The sequence below is a fragment of the Epinephelus moara genome, chromosome 10 (genome assembly GCF_006386435.1).
Source record: "Epinephelus moara isolate mb chromosome 10, YSFRI_EMoa_1.0, whole genome shotgun sequence".
Lineage (NCBI taxonomy): Eukaryota > Metazoa > Chordata > Actinopteri > Perciformes > Serranidae > Epinephelus > Epinephelus moara.
In genome coordinates, this window is record NC_065515.1 from 297996 (window position 1) to 318331 (window position 20336).

The 20336-nt window shown below is 42.3% G+C and overlaps 2 protein-coding genes across 2 annotated transcripts; one reads left to right on the forward strand and one right to left on the reverse strand.

Moving 5' to 3' along the window:
- Window positions 1-13: 13 nt before the first annotated feature.
- plpp6 (phospholipid phosphatase 6) lies at window positions 14-11047 on the reverse strand. The gene is made up of 2 exons (XM_050054316.1): window positions 10141-11047; window positions 14-5238 (listed from the first exon to the last, which is right to left on the reverse strand). The coding sequence occupies exons 1-2, from the start codon at window positions 10631-10633 to the stop codon at window positions 4871-4873; spliced, it is 861 nt and encodes a 286-aa protein (XP_049910273.1). The 5' UTR covers window positions 10634-11047; the 3' UTR covers window positions 14-4870.
- Window positions 11048-12116: 1069 nt separating this feature from the next.
- On the forward strand, window positions 12117-18722 carry prdx6 (peroxiredoxin 6). Its single transcript, XM_050054324.1, has 5 exons — window positions 12117-12279; window positions 14608-14764; window positions 16992-17135; window positions 17374-17520; window positions 18384-18722. Exons 1-5 carry the CDS (start codon window positions 12188-12190, stop codon window positions 18507-18509), a joined length of 666 nt encoding a protein of 221 aa, XP_049910281.1. The 5' UTR covers window positions 12117-12187; the 3' UTR covers window positions 18510-18722.
- Window positions 18723-20336: the final 1614 nt, after the last annotated feature.

The window sequence follows — 20336 nt, forward strand, 5'->3', positions numbered from 1 at the left end:
GAGACAGTTTCACATTTGTTCCCCGTTTATTTAAAAATTCTTACAATCAAATCATTCAAGAACAAGCCCTCAGTGAATATTGAGCAGCACATTAAAATCCAGTGAACATAACACAGTGTAATCACATGACCATACAGGTATATGTATATACATTAGGAATAGAGTCTATACAGGAATCACACAATATCATTTATAGTATATAGCAGGCAAAACTGAGTGCAGTGAAATATATTGTTGTCTTCATGTTTGATAATGTGCAAGAACAGATGTGTTGACAATATCTGAAAGCTGAATAAACAAACAGAATGCATCTTTCTTCATGGTCGTGAAGTAAACAGGTGACATGTGGAATGTGCAAAATCTATTTCGTGATCGTTGTGATGAACATCTTTTCCTTAAGTGTCAGTATCACTGCAATATCAACATATAAAACAACACAAATCATCATAAAAATCATTTGGTCACAATATCACCATCCAGCATATTTAGATTTGCGACAGAAGGCTGAGAAAACTAAAAGAATGGAAGCTACCGCATCACTCGCTGGTCATCTTATCGCTCACTCAGTGGTCAGTTATTGCAGAGAGAGGGCACAGCATGTGAGAGGTCACTGAAAGTCTACAATGGATTCAGTTTAAGGTTCAAATGTAGTTCATACATTTACACGGATGTCATTGATCTACATTACTCATCATGGTACAAATCAATAGACAAGTTATTAACGTCCAACACACATAGAAATTAGGGTGAACTTGTTCTGGTTTCTAGCAGTACCAAGAAATCTGTGTACAATGAGCGAGACTGAGCCAGCTGTTGCGCAACTTGTTAAATAATCTGCTTCACCCTGGAAGAGCGGTCGTGTCCTTACCAGCAAAAGTCAGCCAGTTACTAGATCTGTGCACATGAAGTAAATGAATGGATGTGGTGCAATAGTACGCACCACAGCTCCTTTACTTTTCTTCAAATCTCTTTAGTCCAAACCTTTTTGGAAAAATATGAGCAATTATGCTCAACAGTTGCAATTATTCGTTTAGATTATTTAGATAGTGACAGAGAAAGGAGAGACGGAGGGTGGCCAAATGGGGCCACTGAAAATCTTGCGACAGCACACCAAAACCAAAGGCCATAAATTTCAGGGATTCATTTATCCTGCTGTAGTATACAGGGTATTTTAAAACAGTTAATATTACTAATTATCTGATGTGCATAGACTAACATTTTAAGTTCCACAATAATCCTGTTTTAATGTGTTTTGTTCATTTATATATATATGATCTTTTTCCTTAAAAAGCAAGTACACAGCTTTAATTTGAAGGAGTGCATTGATTGTAAGGAACCAAACATTTGCTGGGAACAGGCCCTTGCAAGTTTAGGGGAGACTTGTGGGGACCATGGACTGTAAAAATAAAGGATCTAACTACCGCGACGTCACCCATTGGTTTGTGGACTCCCATGTTGAAGCATCAACTATGGCATTTTGGCTGTCACCATCTTGTTTTTTTAGAGCCAGAAGTGACCATATTTGAGTGAGAGGCTGGCACTGTTGAGGACCGAGGGTTGGATGTGACCAAGAAGCCGAGTACACTATTGACAGACGACCTGTCACTCAAAGTGGCCTGCCCTAAAACATGCATAACTTTAAGCCTAAATGTAAACAGATGAGTTACATATATATATATTTAAAAATCAACCCCACTACAGTCGTCACAAAAAGGAAAAGCAATTTTTACCAGGGTGGCCATGGCCCCCCTGCCCCCCCAGTGGGGTCACCACTGCTTTGATGACACATCACCTGCCTGTGAACCGTGATATTCGCTCTTCAGATTTGGCACAGATGTTGCACAGCAGACACTTTAACACAGCTCTCCTCATGCTGTGCCCCCACATGGCTTACATATCAGTCAACATGACACTGCTAACGTCAAACACCCCTCTGTGTTACAACATCTCGACTGCTGGCGTCATTTAAACTTTTAAATTAGTATCGTTCAATCAGCAGCCAGTACGTGGATATAAATCAGTCTGGCTGTTTATCCCTTTACCGATTATTGCCTTTGTGAATCTTTAACAAAGAATTAATGGGTAATCTAAAAACATTATGAAAACCCATGACTCAAGATTAAAGTCACGAAAAATCTACCCATAGTGCCACGTGATATTGCCTAAGAAGTCTTTCTTGTGTGTCAAGACCTCCTGTATGTACACACTGTAGTGCCATTCATTACAATCGTGTTGAAGGGTTACAAAACTTGACCTTCAAACTGTGATCACTGGCAGCACTCCAGGTGTCCTCATCCAAGCTCGATGCCAATATTAAACTAGGTGCTGCCACAGCGCTGGGGGAAATGATGTGGATAGTTACACATTCTGGTACATTTTTGTCTAACTTTATGAATAACCAGTCGATCATATCTATCAGACTGTAATTATTATAGTGCTTGCTAAACTGGCTGGGGCAAACAAAGTACAATGCCAGTGTTTTAGCAGCATTTTCACAGTGCAGAAATCTAGCAAGCTCTCATTTCAGGTGATAGGAAACCATCACCTGAAGGTGTTGATTTAAAGTGCCCCTTATACATTCTAACAAATGTTTTAAAGGGATAGTGCACCCAAAAATGAAAATTCAGCCAATATCTACTCACCCATGTGCCGATGGAGGCTCAGGTGAAGTTTTGAAACCACAAAATATCTCCATACTGCTCGTCCATAGTGATCCAAGTGTCCTGTTAGAGCTACAGGCTACAATGAGGCTAAAAACAGAGTTCAAATGAGGTTTTTCCAAACAACTTTTTATGTCGGGGCTTCAGGACACTTGGATCACTACGGACGAGCAGTATGGAGATATTTTGTGGTTTCAATTATGTGTTTTTGGACGTTTGAATCTGGGGCGCCGTCAGCCTCCATTAGGTGGAGTTGTGTTGCTACCTCCTCTCCCCTTGGATCTCTGCAAGTGATGTGAGGACTCTAAAACTTCACCTGAGCCTCCCTCGGCATATGGGTGAGTAGATGATGGCTGAATTTTCATTTTTGGGTGCACTATCCCTTTAAATCTCCCAAATGACTGTAAGAACCAATAACAAAAATTAAATCAGGTTGACCCTGTGATTCAATTGCAAATATAAATAAATAATACATTTAAAAAGTCTCAGTACGTCAGCTTGGGCTGAGACTTTATGGGTGGGCTCATGAGCTTAATTAACATCAGCCTCAGTCAGAGCGCGTTTATCAACTTGAACACATTTCAGGCACGTTTCATTTCCCTGCTCTGTTGATAACACGCAGCCACATCTTGAGATGATGAAATCAGAGGAAGGTCTGGATTGACAACTTCAAATTGCTCATGTAATGTCAAGTCTACCAAAGTTTGGTTTTCATTAAAACAGCAAATATGTGATTCATTTACCAATGAGCCAAACTGTGATATCAGTTTAGAGGGTTATATTTAGTGAACGGACAGTTTATTACTTTACAATGAAGATGTAAAGATATACAGTTATCACCTTCAGTATGTAGCTTTCCATTCTCTTATGGACAGATGTATTGTACATTATGTCAGTCTTCAGCCTCGTTACACTATTTGAAACTGTCAGTGCCCAGAGAAGAGGATTCCACACACTTCTGACTTCTGACGTATATCCCCTGATAATAATGAGGTTGCGCATATGTGATCTTTCAGAGTTGATTAGTAATCAGTAATCTATGATATGCTTTGGTCGACTGGTAATGCAACAGTGATACTTTCAATGAAATAGGGATGCCAAAGTCAATAAGGAAAGTATATTGGTCCACTTAGAGTTTATGAGGGGTTGGGTGTGTCTACTTGAGATGATTTAATGTTTAATCCTATCAGATGTAAAGTAGAAATTAAAGTTTAAGAACAGGAGGGGACTTAAATCTGTGAACACGCTATGAAACAATCAGGTTTGTGAGCAGCTGTTAAACGGCAGTTGTTAATGGACACTTTGACCCTCTGAACAGGGAACAGCATCATTTACTTTTACATAACAGTATTTAGTAAAATGTAGTAAATTTGTACTATTTACTGCTGTTTGCGTGTGTTTTTATTGAATAAAGCTTGATTGATTATTTAACCTTTCTTCTGTAGTGTATATAGGGTATATCTAAGTCAAATCCTCAAGTGGAGGGTTCAGACGATTAACACTTCCTCAGCAACAAAAGCTTACTTAGAGTTGAAGGAAATAATGTGGACAAATCTGTTTCTTGTGGTCTACGCTGATTAAAAATCTTGTACGTTTTACTAACGGCAGGCTAGTTATCAAAATCTCAAAATGAGGGCTGAATTTGGCTGGATTCTGACTTTAAAGGAGCAGTGTGTAAACTTTAGTGGCATCTAGTGGTAAGTTTGCGAATTGCAACCAACTTAATACCACTCTGCTCACACCTCTCTTTTCAAATGTGTATATGAACCTACAGTGGCCTTCAGGTAATGAAAAAAATGCAAATAAATTGCCCTCTCTAAAGCCAGTGTTTGGTTTGTCCTTTCTAGGCTACTGTAGAAACATGGTAGTGGAACATGCTGGGCTCAATGGAAGAGAATCTGCTCCCTGTGTTGACATGAGGGGTTCATAAAAAGCTAACAAAAACACAGCGATTCTTATTTTCAGGTGATTACACACTAATGAAAACATAATTAGAAATGTTACATTCCATGTCAGCCGATAGATCCCCCTAAACCCTACACACTCGCACCTTAATTGTTGGATAATAGCAGAACACAGCTGTGATAGAGCGCTCTTCTCTAGTCAAAAGACAATTCCTCTTATATATCAGTCTAAAAGACAAAAGGTGTGCAGGTGCTCTGACAATCAAGATTTAAACCGCCATCCCTCCTCCCTCTATCCCCTCAGTGTTAAGCTAACTGTCCCAGCAGCCCCTGCAGGGTTTGAGGTGAAAGCCACAACATCTCTATAAGGTTATACTGGCAATAGCCCATCCAGAACCCAAACATCACGTCAGTCACATTGTGCCGGCCCAGCAGCACTCGGCTCAGCCCCACCAGGCCGGCCCACAGCAGGACGAGGACCCTCAGCGGGGCAGCCAGCACGAGGTGAGCCAGCAGGAAGCGCCCACACATGGCGGCACGGGTGGCGTGGCCTGAAGGGAAGGAGTAGCGGTCCACGGAAAAGGTGGCGAACATGTCCATGCGGTTATGTGCGGGCCGACGCCGACGCACCACTGCCTTAACAATGCCGACCAGGACCAGGTCCAACAGCAGGCCTGGAGGGGAAGACGGGGAAGATGAGTTATGCTGTAATCACATTAACAGAAAAGCCACTGGCAGACACTTGAATTAAATATCAAGAAACATAAAGAGAGGATTTACTGCAACCTCAATAACATCCTTGGTAGATTTGCACCACAAGGACAGAAACAGATTGTGAGCAAAATTAAAAATAGTTTCTTTCACTGGGATGATATAAACAAATCAGAACCAGTCTATAAAAACAATTTGTGGTGAAGGAAACAGCTGCAATACCTGCTGTAGAGCTTTGACTCTCTGCCTGGATCACATTTGGCCCTTACCCGCTGGGTTTGGGCCAGACTGGGCAGTTATTTCTCCAAACTTTAGCTGGGATGGGTTCACAGGTATGTATCACAAATGTCTGTCACCGCATCGAAAGTACTTTAGTTGACTTAAGCTTGCTGTGGTTCTGGCTAAGGTCGGGCTAGGACAGAAACCATGCGGGTCCATGTAGGGTCGGGCCTGATCAAAGCTCTAATCTGCAGTTCATATTTAAAAGGCTGCCCTTCACTTGAGCAGAGAGGACTTTTCTTTGTTGCGCCATTGCATCGAGCATATATAGAGGCTGCTTTATATACTCCAGTGCTGCAGTGCTGAAATATTAATGCAACAGTCAGGTGGCATTGAGCCAATCGCTGCTGGCAGTCCAGTGAAGGGATTTCAGCAAAAATTAATATGCAACGGTTCATTTTATTCATTATTGATAACTACTCAATGGTCCAATAACTGCTGTTGTTGAAAACTTCATAACTAGAGAGCTGCTCTGACATTTAACCAAAGCCAAGTTTGATCTGAGGTCAGTATTTAGTCCATGACAGAATCCTGACGACACAGTGACTCACAAAAACTTGTGACGAGGTGGGACCTTCTTAATACTTACCTGTTTTAAATGCACAATAATACAATTAAATACTTGTTAAAAGCTGGTCTACGGGTCTGTAGATACAAACTGTCCATGCAGAGGACCAGAGGCTGTCTCTGACTAACATCAGGCATTCAAGAAGGTTGACTGTTAAATATTAAATGACAACTGAAAGATGTCTGGTGGCAAAATAAATCTTTATCCAATACTTTTAACCTTCCATGCACCCTTGGACCTCTCCTCCCTGCTGCAGCTTTATCTACTGAGAACAGAGAGAGAGCTCCCACTCTACATGCGCAATCATTCAATGCCTCTTAAAATGCAGCTTTTGTTGAAGCCCACTCGGCAGCAGCCATAAAAAAGTAACAGTACAATCAGGACTTGAGAACCTAAGCAACAAACTGCTTTGTCAATATTTTGGTTCCTGACGTAACATTTCTGACAAACTACTAACCACTACAAAATCTAAAAACAGAAAGCAAAGAGAAATATTCAGAACAAGTTGCAGGAGCCCAACGTTGCATCTTCAAACTGATTTAACACAGAAAGAAGCAGCAAATCCTCACATCTGAGATACTGACACCAGAGACTGCTCAGCTTTTTCCATTAAGCAAATGTCTTGAAAGATTAATCATCTATTGGAACTGGTGTCAATGACTTATCGAGGAATCAACTTTCAGTACTAGCTAATATACTGACATGCATTCCACCAAATCTCGGACAAATCACAGAAAGGTGCAGATCAGGTTCCCGCTCTTCTTAAGAAAACATTTTCCAGGACTTTCCAGGACATTTTTCTTGACAAAACAGGACAGCACTTGGCCTTAGGCCTTACGTCATCGACACATTTTACCTCAGTTATATTCCTCCCTTTTTTAATGATGCAGGGTTCATGATGAAGTGTCTCAGATTCATTACAAGCAACTGCTTTAACTGCTAACTGTACAATAAGGTCATCTGGCCTATTCCTTTTGTTTGACGTCAATGGGTTTTTAATTCAGTTTAAGGTCAATTTACTACACTAAAGTCAAGCCAGCTGCAGCCGCTGCACAGCAGTGATGTTAGTTTTGAGTTGGATATTTAACGGCCATTCCCTCCAGACCCGGCAGCAGCGTCTTAGTTTCAGTTTCACCTGACGTTGGCAGTAGGAGGACGGTAAGCTCCCCTCCCAGCTCTCCCTGTTTACTGCCAGGGCCTGACACGGACCATCAACTGTACTATGAATAAAACCCTGTGCACGTGCGCGTCCATGTCTACCACAGAAATTCAATGTGAAAAGTACGTCCGAGCCTTGACAAGCATCTTTCAGGTTAGGGATGACAACATGAAGGAAGCTACTGGCTGCGTGACAACTAGTGACACCTCAAGAGTGTCGCAGGAATTACATTCTGTCATCAAAGCTCGTGCTGTTTGCTTAAGTTAGCGATTTTGGTGGACATCTCGCAACTGCACTTTTCCAGCGCGACTTAATCATATGCTGGCTCCCTAAATTAGCAGTGAGTCATCAAAACAGTTTCAAACACAATATGCACCTGTAGGGGATCTGAATGACTAAGTTCAATTAAAACTTTCCAGGACAACGAAGACAGTTTCCAGGATATTTACTCATTTTAATTATATTCCAGGTGTTTCCATGACAGCAAAACTTGCACTAGCTAGAACCAAGTTTTCCAGGACACACTGGAACCCTGAGAAAGTGTTCATTACAGCTTCTCTACTCTGAGCAACATGCACAACACAGACTTGCCTCGGCCTGCCTCATAATTACTGAGGCACCTACCCCGTTATTCACTTCACAACAAAAAAAACCCCATTCATTACAAAAACAGAAAAGAAAACAGGTCTAATGCTCATATTGTACAAAACTGCAAAGCTGTCATTATGGACTTGTGTTACAGGGCAAAACAACCTGATCTCTGAAATCGAGAAAGGAAATGCACAAATTCTCTTTCTGGAACAATAGGCTAATCTTGACATACAAAGTGCATGCCCGTGTGAACTTATGGGTTTCGGAGAAGAAAGTTCAAATGAGGGGAGCCTGCTGGCATCCAGCATGTGCTTTAACTTGTTACAGATTTGTACTGGCTGCTAAAGGAATACTTCACCCACAAAATTATCATTTGTATATCAATTACTCACCCTGTGTTACGTTGAAATAGAAAACAACAATGACATATATTGTTAAATTGCAGCACAAGAGGCCACGTTTAACAACAAGACTTTGAAGCACTTCTGCATTAACCACCTCAGGGCGCTCTCAGACCTAGAGTTCACTTGCTTTGGTCTGAATCAGGGACTAATTTTGTTCCAAAGTTGTATAGTTGCCTAGAGTTGGTTCGTGTTCTCACGGCAGCATTTACAAGAGGACCAGATCAAATGCCTTGTGTGAGAAAGCTGCTCTTGATTGGTCAGAATTTCCATGTGGGAAAAATCCAGGAAGTAAAGCAAACGTTGAAGAAGAGTACACTTGCAAGATAAATGTGACACTTTCTAATGTCACAATGGAGGGACAACTACGCAGGTTGATTTTAGCGCTGCTCATCGTGGACTATATTGCTGTCATTGTTCATTTTAGTCAAACCATACAGTTTGAAAACGAGGCGCGGCTCCAACTAGAAAACAATGTTTTGATGCATTGGATGTGCTGAATGTGCATATTAAGGCAGTACAGGAGGAGGTGCACATTAATAATCCTCCAGGACTGTAACATGCTCATGTTTAACCCAAACAATGTGTCATGTGACTGCAGTTGCTTCAGATTGATGTTCTCACCACAAACGAACTGTCACCGGACTGAGACCACCTCTTCAAGAGGGTCTTGGTTCGGTTGTTTTGGTGCACACCTGAGTGTGATTGCTGTGTTCACATTTGCACACATGAACCGCATTGAGGGGGCAAACCTTGAGTTCGATTGAACCGAACCAAACAGGGCAGGTGTGAAAGCACCCTCACACACGGACAAATAGTGTGGCTGGACAAATCAATAGAATGCATGAGCAGAGGTCAAACACTTGCCCATACGCACTACTTGGACGTGCAAATGTTTTAAATGGTAGGGTTTTGGCGACTTAGAGAGACTTGGACTATACTGCACAAGTTGTGTGAGTGTTTCTAAATGGAGGTTTTGATACAGTTTTGCTGTTGTTAAACGGGGCCCCTGTTTACTTAGTTTATAAAGAACATTCTGTTGTTGGATTCTTCGTTCTTCGTGTGAGAAAACAAAATTTTCTTTGTGACTTCAAAGTAACACGAGGTGAATAACTGATACACAAATGATCATTTTGTGGGTGAAGTATTCCTTTAATTGACACAATCCATGTGAAACTAAATTGCTGTTTTTAAATCAATTTTGGGATGCCTTTGCTGTGTGTCTGATAAACTGCAGACCAGTGTGAGCTTCATGTTGAGTCCATCAAAGTTAAACCTGACTTGCAGCTCTCCTTCAGGCCACTGAGCTTCACTCAGGGTGAGACCACCCTAATAAAAACAAGACAGCAGAGAACATTTGGTGAATGAAGCATGACATGTTTTGATTCGGATGGACCTGCATTGCAGCTCACACTGATCTACAACTTGCTTTTCTCAAAATCTTGAAACCAATCTCATCCCTTCCTCATTGTACATACTTCAGTGTGTCAGTCAGGCAGCTTATTTGGAGCAGGCTGCCGCAGTAGCTGCAAACACAGGTGGATTAAGGCCAGAATGAACAACAGGTGTCATCTGTATGTGAGAATATGCCAGTACTGGTGAAGGAAAGACAAAATGGGTCAGAAAATGAACATAAATAGTCATGGGGGGTGGGATCACCTGTGAGATCTGACAGAAGAGGCGCACATGGGAGGGAGGAGGGAGGAGCTGGGGGACGTGAGTGACACAAATACTGCATCTCAGCCAAGCTCAGCCAGTGGTACCAAGAGACCTGTCTGCACAGGCATGAGCAAAGCTGTCTCTGAGTTAATGTGCTCCTACAGGGAGACACAGCGTGACAACATATGGAGGAACAGAAATAGTTTACCCATGAGGAGGTTGAGCATGACTTCTTGTCCTGCGGCGCTGTCACTCTTGTACAAACAGTAGGCGGACCCAGCCAGCCAGGGGATGCCATGTCCCGATATCTCTATCAGTTTCATTAGCGGGCGCACACTCCCCCAGGACGAGTCCTCACAGGCACACACCCCCAAGCGCTTAGACATCCACAGGTCGATGGCGAGGAGCGAGCTGAGCGCTACGCGGATAAAGGAGGGGTTGAGCCGTATACCGTCCTCCTCTGCCAGCCCCTGGCCGCTCCCAGAGCCCGTGGAGGAGCTGGATCCCCGGCGCCGAGTGGGGCTCTCCGAGGCTCGCAGGCGGGCGGTGGTCGGGTCGGATCCCTGCCGCTGGAGGAGAAGCGGCGGCGAGGACCGGTTCAGCGGCTTCGTCAGCGACATGAACTCGTAACGGCCGTTGGAGCTGCCGAGCACCGGGCTTCCTCCGCTGCGACCGGGGTTTTTAGCTTTAGGAGAAGGCATTTCACCTGTTAACCTGCTAACGTAGTCGGGTGTGATGTAGTTGACCCGCAGTGGTAAATTCTCTGCAGTGCTCTGCCGGTTGTCGCTCCTTTAATTCATCTGTTGTACGTTTCAAAATTCTTATCACGTCCTGAAACATTGAGCTGAATCGCCATCTTTGTTGTTCTCCGCGCAAAGGTTCCTGGGAAATTGTGTTTTTCTGGAAATGCGCACGTGAACGGCGTCTTCTGACTCTTCTGTCTCTGTAAGCGCACTTTGAATTTCCCCAAAATAGAGAATGAATACAATAAAATGCATTAACATAGTTGGAGACGTTTTCTCATCCAAGTTTTTTTCTGACCTAAGCACCCAAATAATCACTTTGTGCCTTAGTGGATGTTCTCTGTGATTGATGTAATAATTCAGCGGCCAAATCGGCTGTGGAGGGGAGAGGAGAGGAGAGGAGAGGAGAGGAGGGGAGGGGAGGGGAGAGGAGAGGAGAGGAGAGGAGAGGAGGGCATCCCACTTAGCAAAATGAACAAAGTGCCTCCCCCTTGTTAACCATCTCTCTCCATCTTCCGGTTGGACCCAGACGCAGTCCGGGTGCTGCTCCTCTGTTCTCGGCCCTGTGTGAATGCAATGCAGTGACAGCATTACCCTCCATTTACATGATGCACCTGCAGCTGTGTGGAGCCGGGACGATAATTACGCATTGTAAAAAGTGCCCAAGCAGAGCAGGGGCCAGATGCGTAAAACTGCAGAATCATGACTAAAACAGTGTGAACGTACAAAGACAGAAACATGCACAAGCACTCTGTTCCTCGGATTTATAACGTCTATTTAAACTTATACTCGGTCTGTTAATCACCTCCTTATCACATTACCTGCACCTGACCTGAAGTCTGCGTGAGGTGCGCACATTCTCATCGCGCATTCGTCCTCTATGAACATCTGTTTATGTGAAGGAAAAGGAGAACACGTTTTTTTTTTTGCGTGCCTTGTTATCTGGCCCAAGGTGATGAAGAGCGGAAATAGGTCGCGATGTTGTGAGTAGAGTAGGAATCCACATGGCGCGCGTAAGAGCGCACAGAGGGCGCATAGGCACACATTACACACAGTGAATTTATGTTGGAGGAGCATGATGCAGGGACGTTTGTTACACACTGCGGCAGTCCCAGAGACTCGTGTAAACCAGCTTGTGGCGCAGATAATGGCTCTCTATGAAGATGACTGTGTGTGCGTAAAGTGCCCAGAGCTGACAGCGTGTCACTGGTCACCAAATGAGTGTTGGGACTTGGGTGCAAAATTTGGGACTTGATTGTGATTTGCAAAACAATGACTTGGCCGCACCTCTGGCTCTTATACACTTTGCGTTTCTGCTTGAACACTGTTGCTGCTGTTTTAATAAAGTTGTACAAAAAAAACCAACTCTTCTCTGGTTGGTCGCATGGATTACATCACAAGTTAATCCCGCCTCTATCCGGGTCCGTTCATGAGGTCCTGATCACTCCAGACCAGCCTGCAGGTCGCCCCTCTTCCTTCTTCCTGTGACTGAGCTGCAGAGAAGAGCCCACCATGCCTGGACTTCTGCTGGGAGACGAGTTCCCCAACTTCGAGGCCGACACCACCATCGGCAGGATCAAGTTCCACGATTTCCTGGGCAGCTCGTAAGTGCGCGAGCTCACCGGACAGGCATCACATTGCTGACTTAATGTGTTTTAATCGGAGTTGTGAATCATTTTGTAGCAGTGCAGCATTTGATGGAGCCACGGGGAGCTGGTGGTGCGCGAGCTTGTTGTCGCACTGAGAGGCTTGACGCTGATCTGAGTGCGGATTAATTCTCAAAAGCTCAAAAGCTCAGGCGCATGATTTCATAGAGATCTGACACACCAGTGTGTGATCCATCTGTGACTGTCATGCGACACCTGCTGGCTGACACAGATAGGGTTACACAAGCATGACTGTGTTCGATTAGAAACTGTTAAGAAATACGATATATAACACACAATATGTCTGTGTTATGAAAGATTATGAACATGAACATAGAGCTGACCTAACTGCAGACTGAAAGGACATCAGTGGCAGCAGGGCTTCTTTATTTTCAGTTATCTGCTCTGGCACATTCATTAGTCAGGTGTGAGCACAGGCAGCACAAGGCCTGTATTGTGTTGGTGTGTGTGAACTTGGAGCCTCAGGGCTTGCATCCCCTCTGGTATCTAACCCTGTTGGGCCCAGCTGGTTTTTTATGCCAGCAGAGAGAAAGGAATAGTTTTACATGCATTACAGCCAAACACACACATGCAGCCTGCAGTGGGACAGAGGCAGACTTTACAATGCTCCAACTAAGTGCTATTTGAATGATTTTCACATGGATAGATTTACCTGTTCTGATCTAGCAACATATTCCAAAAACGTTTCTACAAATTAGATTCTGCTTTTTTGACAGTGCATATTGTATCTCATGATTTGAATACAGTATTTCAGGATTTATTTCCTTATCCTGACGGTTGAGCACAGTGGTGCAGCAGGCCCTGAACTCCAAACTGGCATAACCTGCCATGATTATAAGGAGATTACCTACCAGTAGATGGGCGTTAACTTCTTTCCTAACTTAATGGGAGTAGATTTTGGACTGTGAAGCGCTGCTATCTGTTGACAGTGTGCCCCAGTTTTAGGGCCCATTGTGTTTGTCAGCAACGCTTGGTTGAGCTTGTTTTCTGCTGGCGCTGTCCAAGCGGAAGTTGCAACCTGGCAATCCCAGCAGGGCAAAAAACAACTTTTTACAGACACATTTGAAGCCTGTGAGTGGTGTTCATATCCAAATACATTTGATTTATCACTTGTCTGAGAGTAGCCCATATTTGGACTGTGTTGTTTAATGTGAATTTATAGGTTGAGTCTTTGCTGCAAAAAAGCTTTTTACTCCTTGTTAATGTTTAAATCAACATCAGCGTTTGCACACATCCCTCTTACAAACTGTGTTCAGGGTAGGGCTGCAACAATTAGTCGACTAATCGATGACTAATCGACTATTAAAATAATTGGTGACTATTTTAGTAGTCGACTAATTGGTTTGAGTCATTTTTCATAGAAAAGTTCTATAAAAGTACCCAAAATACTCTTATTGCAGCTTCTTATGTTTAAATATTGGCAGCTTTACACACTCTCCTATGACGGTGAATTAAAACCCTTTGGCGTGAGTATGAAACAAGACATTAGATGACATCATTTTGGGGTTTGGGAGAGACACACCGACATTTTTCAACACAATAAGACTGTTCCATCTAATCAGGACTTCTGGTCACCCCACAATCAGGTGATCACAATGCCTGTGAGGAGCAACTCTTTTCTGTTGCCTCCACATCATGTGATAACACATCGAACACACTGAAGAGGAAATCCACATTAATCATGTGAGGCACAAAACTCATGTGATTCAAGGGTGAATTATCCTTTAAAAGACCAAAGATTTCAAGAGTTTCGTGCTCGTCTAGTCCATCTCACTCTTCGTCCTCCTCATCGTCGCAACATTTTTAGTGCACAGCTGGATTTGATGTTTCGAGCTGGAGTCTGCCAGATTCACAGACACCTGTTGCTTCAATCTGCGGCTGGAATTTCCTCCACTGAGACTAAATGTTCTCTGCTTGTGCTCTTGAGCCTTAAATTGTAGACTGTGTGGGAAACATGGGTGGATCCAGACGTAAATGCACAACCACAACAGACACAATACAGAAACTACATGATATGTAATGTGCATTAAATACTTAGAGACATGGGAGCAGAACTTATTTCAACTACGTGCAGGTTTGAACTTTAGTTTACTTAATTGCTAACTGCTCCATAAACTCCAAACTTCTGCAAGGTCTTAGATATAAATACGTGAATGTTTGATGATTATGGCCTCATTTGCTTCTCCTAGTAATTTTTTTTTTAGTCCGAAGGTGTTGTGCAACAGAGCAAAGACCTTATTGTGTTCTGCCTGTTTTCCTCTGTAGATGGGGTATCCTGTTCTCCCACCCAAAGGACTTCACCCCCGTCTGCACCACTGAGCTCGCCCGTGCCGCTAAGCTCAGCGAAGAGTTCAAGAAGCGAGATGTAAAGATGATTGCCTTGTCCATTGACAGTGTCGAGGATCACCGCAACTGGAGCAAGGTGGGGGATGCACATTCACTCACACATACTGTATTCCTCTACCGCGACCTGTGGTGTGTAGGAGGTGAAGGGATAAGTTTGTTAGCAGGCCAGATAACCGTGGGTGGAGTGACTCTTAACAAGGACAATGACCACAAGCGTTTATTGCACAACAGCAGCATTTTGAAGCTTGCATGTCGCTTATGATTGAGAAACACTCCCAGCAGTGTCATAAGTCACTGCTTGTTGTCCAGTTTCCTGAATTCAAAGTCCTCCCAGTTTGACCAAAACCAAACTCATTCAGTGTCTTTTTTTGAAATCCCCAAGGACTGTATCCACTAAACATCCCAGGGCTGACAGTTTCTCCTAACTTGTTGAGTCAGGAGAAACTCCTACAAATAAAGGGTGTGTCAGCTCTTACTTTAGGACTCATACATTTTTGGTCTAAGAGTAATTCAAAGAGCATTTTAGAGCTAAAAGTAGGTCACAAGTCTGAGAGAAGTTAGAGGCAGTCTGAAGGCCATGTGCTGCAGATCATGAACTTTTAAATTAAAAGAATAAAATCAAAACTTCCCTGAAAGTCTGAATGTGAGCGATAAGAAATACCTCTTACATATATTACTTACAGCAGCCTTAAAGTGTATAAGCATTAGATGGCTGAAAGCAGACGCTCCCACATACAATACATGGATCCAAAAAGTCTGGGACCTCTGTCAGATGGAGCCAATGACATACAAAAATCCATCTTTACATAAACGATGGCGTCCTGTCATGGCTTTATTAATACAGTGAGTAGGGCTCTGCCAAACTTGTACTTTTATATTCTGCCCAGGCACATATCACATACATGTGATTATAATGTGGAGCCGACAGTTACTTCTAGTATGTTTCATTCCTTGTTTTTTAATTTTTTTCTATTTAAATGCAGCTTTTTCTGACCAATGGGTTAACACGCTGAAGTGTGTCCATGCTGTTTTCTGTTTCTGTTTATGTTTAGATAATTTTATGAATATAATGAGTACAAATGTTATATACTGTTGGAAAAAAGGAAACATATACATCGTAGTTCTAAAAAAAAATTATATCGAAACAGTTCTCTACAGATCCATATTTGTTTAACAGTTAAATAATTACATTAATTATATTAAATAATTACCAAACTATCTGTCGGTTTCAATGTAATTAATTTTTTAATTTAATTTGTAAATTAAATTACTTTTAACATAACTAATTGTTTGATTTTTTTTTTAACATTTTAAATATTAAAAAGACTTAGAAAAAGACTTTTAATTTCTATTTTTTATTTATTTATTATTGAAGTTAATTTGTGTTTTAATTTGAATACTTATATTTATTTATTGATTTTATTATATTATGTATTTTAATCACATTTAAGACAGTGGTTCATTCAATCATTATCTGTAACAGCTTATCCTGGTACAAGGTTACCTGCGGGCTGGAGCCTATATAGCCGTCATTATGCAAGAGGCAGGGTTCACTACATACTTAAAATAAAATAAATAAACAAATAAATTAGATCGAAATTTAAAAACTATCGTTAGTTCATTTCAATTTAAATACAAAACTAAATACATAATAATAATAATAATAATAAGAGAAAAAGAAGAATTAAATTAAATTACATTTAAAATGATTGTTTAATTCTTCTTTTTCTGATTCTCTTATCCATCTCTTAGTATCATTATGTATTTAGCTTTGTATTTAAATTGAGCTGAATTATTTGCATTTTTTAAATTTCAGTCTAACTTATTTTTACGTAATTTCTTTAAATTAACTGCACTTTTGATTTAATTTCTAACTTGATTTGATTTGCACTTGCTTGCCTCTCACACAGCATTGTGATCGTCTACAGTGTTAATCTTGGTTTAGTGAACTGTGACATCACAACGTTGCCTCCTCAGCAAGGCCACTGATCGGTCCAAGAGGGAATGTTCACTTGGCAAGCGTCAAGTTAGATCAACTGTGTGGTTTTGATTTCATCACCACCTGCTCCTCTGCTCCTCTACCACACAGTATTTCCTCTGTTTGCCCTCACAGGTTATATTAACACCTGTGAGACAGCAGTGTTGCTTGTACAATCATAGAGTTAAAGATTAAAGGCCTCTGGTCACTCATCAAACCCGTGGGATGATGGAGATGGTCTGTCAGGATGGTGAGAACTACACAGTGATGACATGCACACATTATCAAGGGTGTAAAGGATACACGTGTCTCTTTCTCTGTATAGGATGTGATGGCAGTTAGCGGTGCAGCTGAAACTCCTCTGCCATACCCCATCATCGCTGATGACAAGAGAGAGCTGTCTGTAAAGCTGGGCATGCTGGACCCTGATGAGAGAGACAAGGCTGGGATGCCCCTCACTGCTCGCTGTGTAAGATACCTGCCGCCTGTTTTACACCCAGTGCTGGACATATTTATTATAACATCAGTAGAAAGACAAAGACGGCATTGTGATCTAAAATTAACAGCTGCCAAACGAAGAAATAGCAAAGAAATATTGCAAGTGAAACCTTTGAGTTAATATTTTTATGGACGTATTTGTCACTGTATTAAAAAAGAGGCATATTCTGGGTGTTTTGGTGACCCTGTGATCTCTTATCCCACTTCAGGTCTTTGTGATTGGCCCAGACAAGAAGCTGAAGCTGTCCATCCTCTACCCCGCCACCACAGGGAGGAACTTCGATGAGCTGCTCAGAGTCATCGACTCTCTGCAGCTGACTGCGCAGAAGAAAGTTGCCACACCTGTTGACTGGAAGGTAAGGGGTTAAACTGTGTGTTTCTTGCCCTGGAGTGGTGAACGGTGCCCAGCTAACCTACAGTAACTGTAACTTATGTACAGATATGAGCCTGGTATCAATCCTCTCATCTTACACGTTGCATGAATGCAAATAAGCACATTTCCCAAAGTTTCTGCAGTTACTTCCTTTTCCTCTCCATAACACTTGCCACCTCCAATGACACGGCTGTGTTCAGATACAGTACAGACCTCACAGTCAGTCCAAACTTTCAAGGCAACCGTTTCAGCCTCCTGCTTCTCATTACATAACTGAGCAGTCCTCAGATAAACAGTTTCAAAACGGTGTTAAAGGCACTCGAAGGGACAGTTCAGCCCCAATCAAAAATACATATGTGCTGTTTATTAACCTAGATTGTTTTGGTGTGAGTTGCCAAATGTTGGAGATATTGGAACTAGATGGTACTCAGCTTGTGCTCACCTAGCACCACTGAGCTAGCTAATGTTCCAGCCCAGCGAAGGAGGACACCATTAATGTTTACATCTTGCGCTGTCACGAGCCTCTCGTCCAAAAGTCGATACACGCTTCCTTCTGCAGTGTTACACAGTGTGCCATCTAGTGCCTTTAATTGGACTGAAGGCAGACATCTCCACGGTCGATATCTCAAACACTCTGCAACTCACACTAAAACAATCTAGCTTGATAAATATGATAAATTCTATGTGCATTCATTCCAACAAACAATTATGTGACTTCATTTTTAGCGGGACCCAAAGCCACATGACACAGACGCACGATTATTATCACAGCGAAGGTTTCCTACAAGACTTTAAAACTAGACCCTGCTCCTAAAACTCACTTCCTTGTCGTTGTGTCTCTTTCAGCCTGGTGACAAAGTCATGGTCATTCCCACGCTCTCTGAGGCTGAAGCTTCAGCTCTCTTCCCCAACGGTGTGACCACTAAAGAGGTGCCTTCTGGGAAATCGTACTTGCGTTACACCCAGCCCTGAAGATACACTTAAAGTTACATCCTTCTCTAGTTTACTGCTCTTTGAGAAACTGAAATCCTTGGATGGTAATTCACATATAGAACTGACCAAAACATAGATGCACTTGCCTGGTTTGATGACTAGTGTCATGCAGTATGTCCAGCAATGAGCCAGGAGTATTTACAGTGTCAGTGTTCAGTGCCTTGCTTCCTTCAATAAACACTTTTCACAAGAGTCCTCTGAATATTTGAATCTTTTCATACTCTTTAACAGTTTCCTCTGCTATGACTTACTGTACCACTAGATGTCCTCCTACAACCTCATCTTGAAATGTCACCCTTGGTGTTTTGCTGCTGTACCACTCTTGATCAGTAGATGGCAGTATATGCACAGTGATTGGCCCACTGATTGTGTCCCCTGACAGCAATTAGGGTGAAAGCACCAATCTGCTCTGAACAGTTGCAGAGATAGGGAGTGGTACCACATGTACAGAAATGACAAGTCTATTTACATTTCCATTAATTAAAGAGAGGATTGGTCACATTAAGTTTATCTACTTTCGGCAGTGCTTCTCAAAGTACATAGTGAGGTTTACAAAACCTTCTCCCCTTTTAATCTGCATTTTAAATCATTTTGCCAACTCAGCATTACAGGCTAATGTCCTGGCTGTCTGAATGTCTTAATGTACCAAGGATTAGTCTTTTAAATTGATCGTTCTGTTTGTTTTGTGCTTCATGTCCAGGCTTTCAAATGCCATGGAAGTTACCGGCTGAGCAGCCAAAGGGGGGGGGGGGCAGTGAGAGTAACTGCATATGTACACTCACTCAAGTATAGAATCAAAGTGCAATTTCAAGGTATTTGCACCTTAAGTATATCCATTTTATGGTGCTTTATTTGACTCCACCAAATTTAGAAGAAATATTGTCATTTCTACTTCACCATAGAAAGTTGTAGTTATTGGTTACTTTAGTAAGTCAAGATTGGGCCCGCCATTGGGGGGGGTCAGAAGGTACAGATGACCCAGACTCATGCAAAAGTCTATGTGCCACTGGTGGTACTGGAGTGGATGTACATGAGGGGGCCAGTTTGGAAAATTTTGTCCATAATTCCTTATATATTTCATGAAAAGCACAGACTAGAGAAAAGTCTAAAATATGAACCCAAATTTGGGTTCTTCCTCATTTCTTCCCCAGTTAATCTCCTCACGGCCCTCCGATTCACTTGGGAGTCTGTGGAGGGGCCCGACCCCAAGTTGAGAATCAGTGAACTGCACTATCTAACTGTACAGAGGTAAAACTAGCCCCAGTTCAACCTGATACAACAGTACAATGATGAGGCACATTGATTGATAATCTTATAATGTCAGTCATGGAGGATATATTTCTGCGTCCAAAGCAGAGAATGAAGTCACGTTCCCTCTGTGTGTGTTGGAAACTGAGTCAGCCGCACGTTAATGTGTGTGTATCCTACTGGCTAGCTCATTGCTGCCACTCTGTGCTGTGCTAGTACAGCATTTACCGCCGATATCAGGAAGGCGTCGTGGCAGAAGCACAGTGCCCACCCTCTGGTTCCTCCCTGCTTGAAGGCCATGACACACCAAGCCGACGGTCTGCAGTAGGGCCCGATGGATATGGATTTTTTGGGGCTGATGCCGATTCCGATATTATGGAATAAAAAAATCCGATAACCGATATATTGGCCGATTAAATTGTTACGTTTTTCAATTTAAAACTCCCAGAAATACGTGCTTTTTATGGCTTAAATATAGTTCAAACACTCGTTACAAAGATATAAATTGAAGGAAGAACATTTTACTATTTTCAAATACTTTTATTATCAGAAATTGTG

Coding starts and splice junctions, on each gene's coding strand:
- plpp6 (XM_050054316.1), bottom strand. CDS start 10,633: ATGCCTTCTCCTAAAGCTAAAAACCCCGGTCGCAGCGGAGGAAGCCCG. Junction 5,239..10,140: donor CATGCTCAACCTCCTCATGG/GTAAACTATTTC, acceptor CTTCCCCTCCAG/GCCTGCTGTTGGACCTGGTC.
- prdx6 (XM_050054324.1), top strand. CDS start 12,188: ATGCCTGGACTTCTGCTGGGAGACGAGTTCCCCAACTTCGAGGCCGAC. Junction 14,765..16,991: donor ATCACCGCAACTGGAGCAAG/GTGGGGGATGCA, acceptor TTCTCTGTATAG/GATGTGATGGCAGTTAGCGG. Junction 17,521..18,383: donor CCACACCTGTTGACTGGAAG/GTAAGGGGTTAA, acceptor TGTCTCTTTCAG/CCTGGTGACAAAGTCATGGT.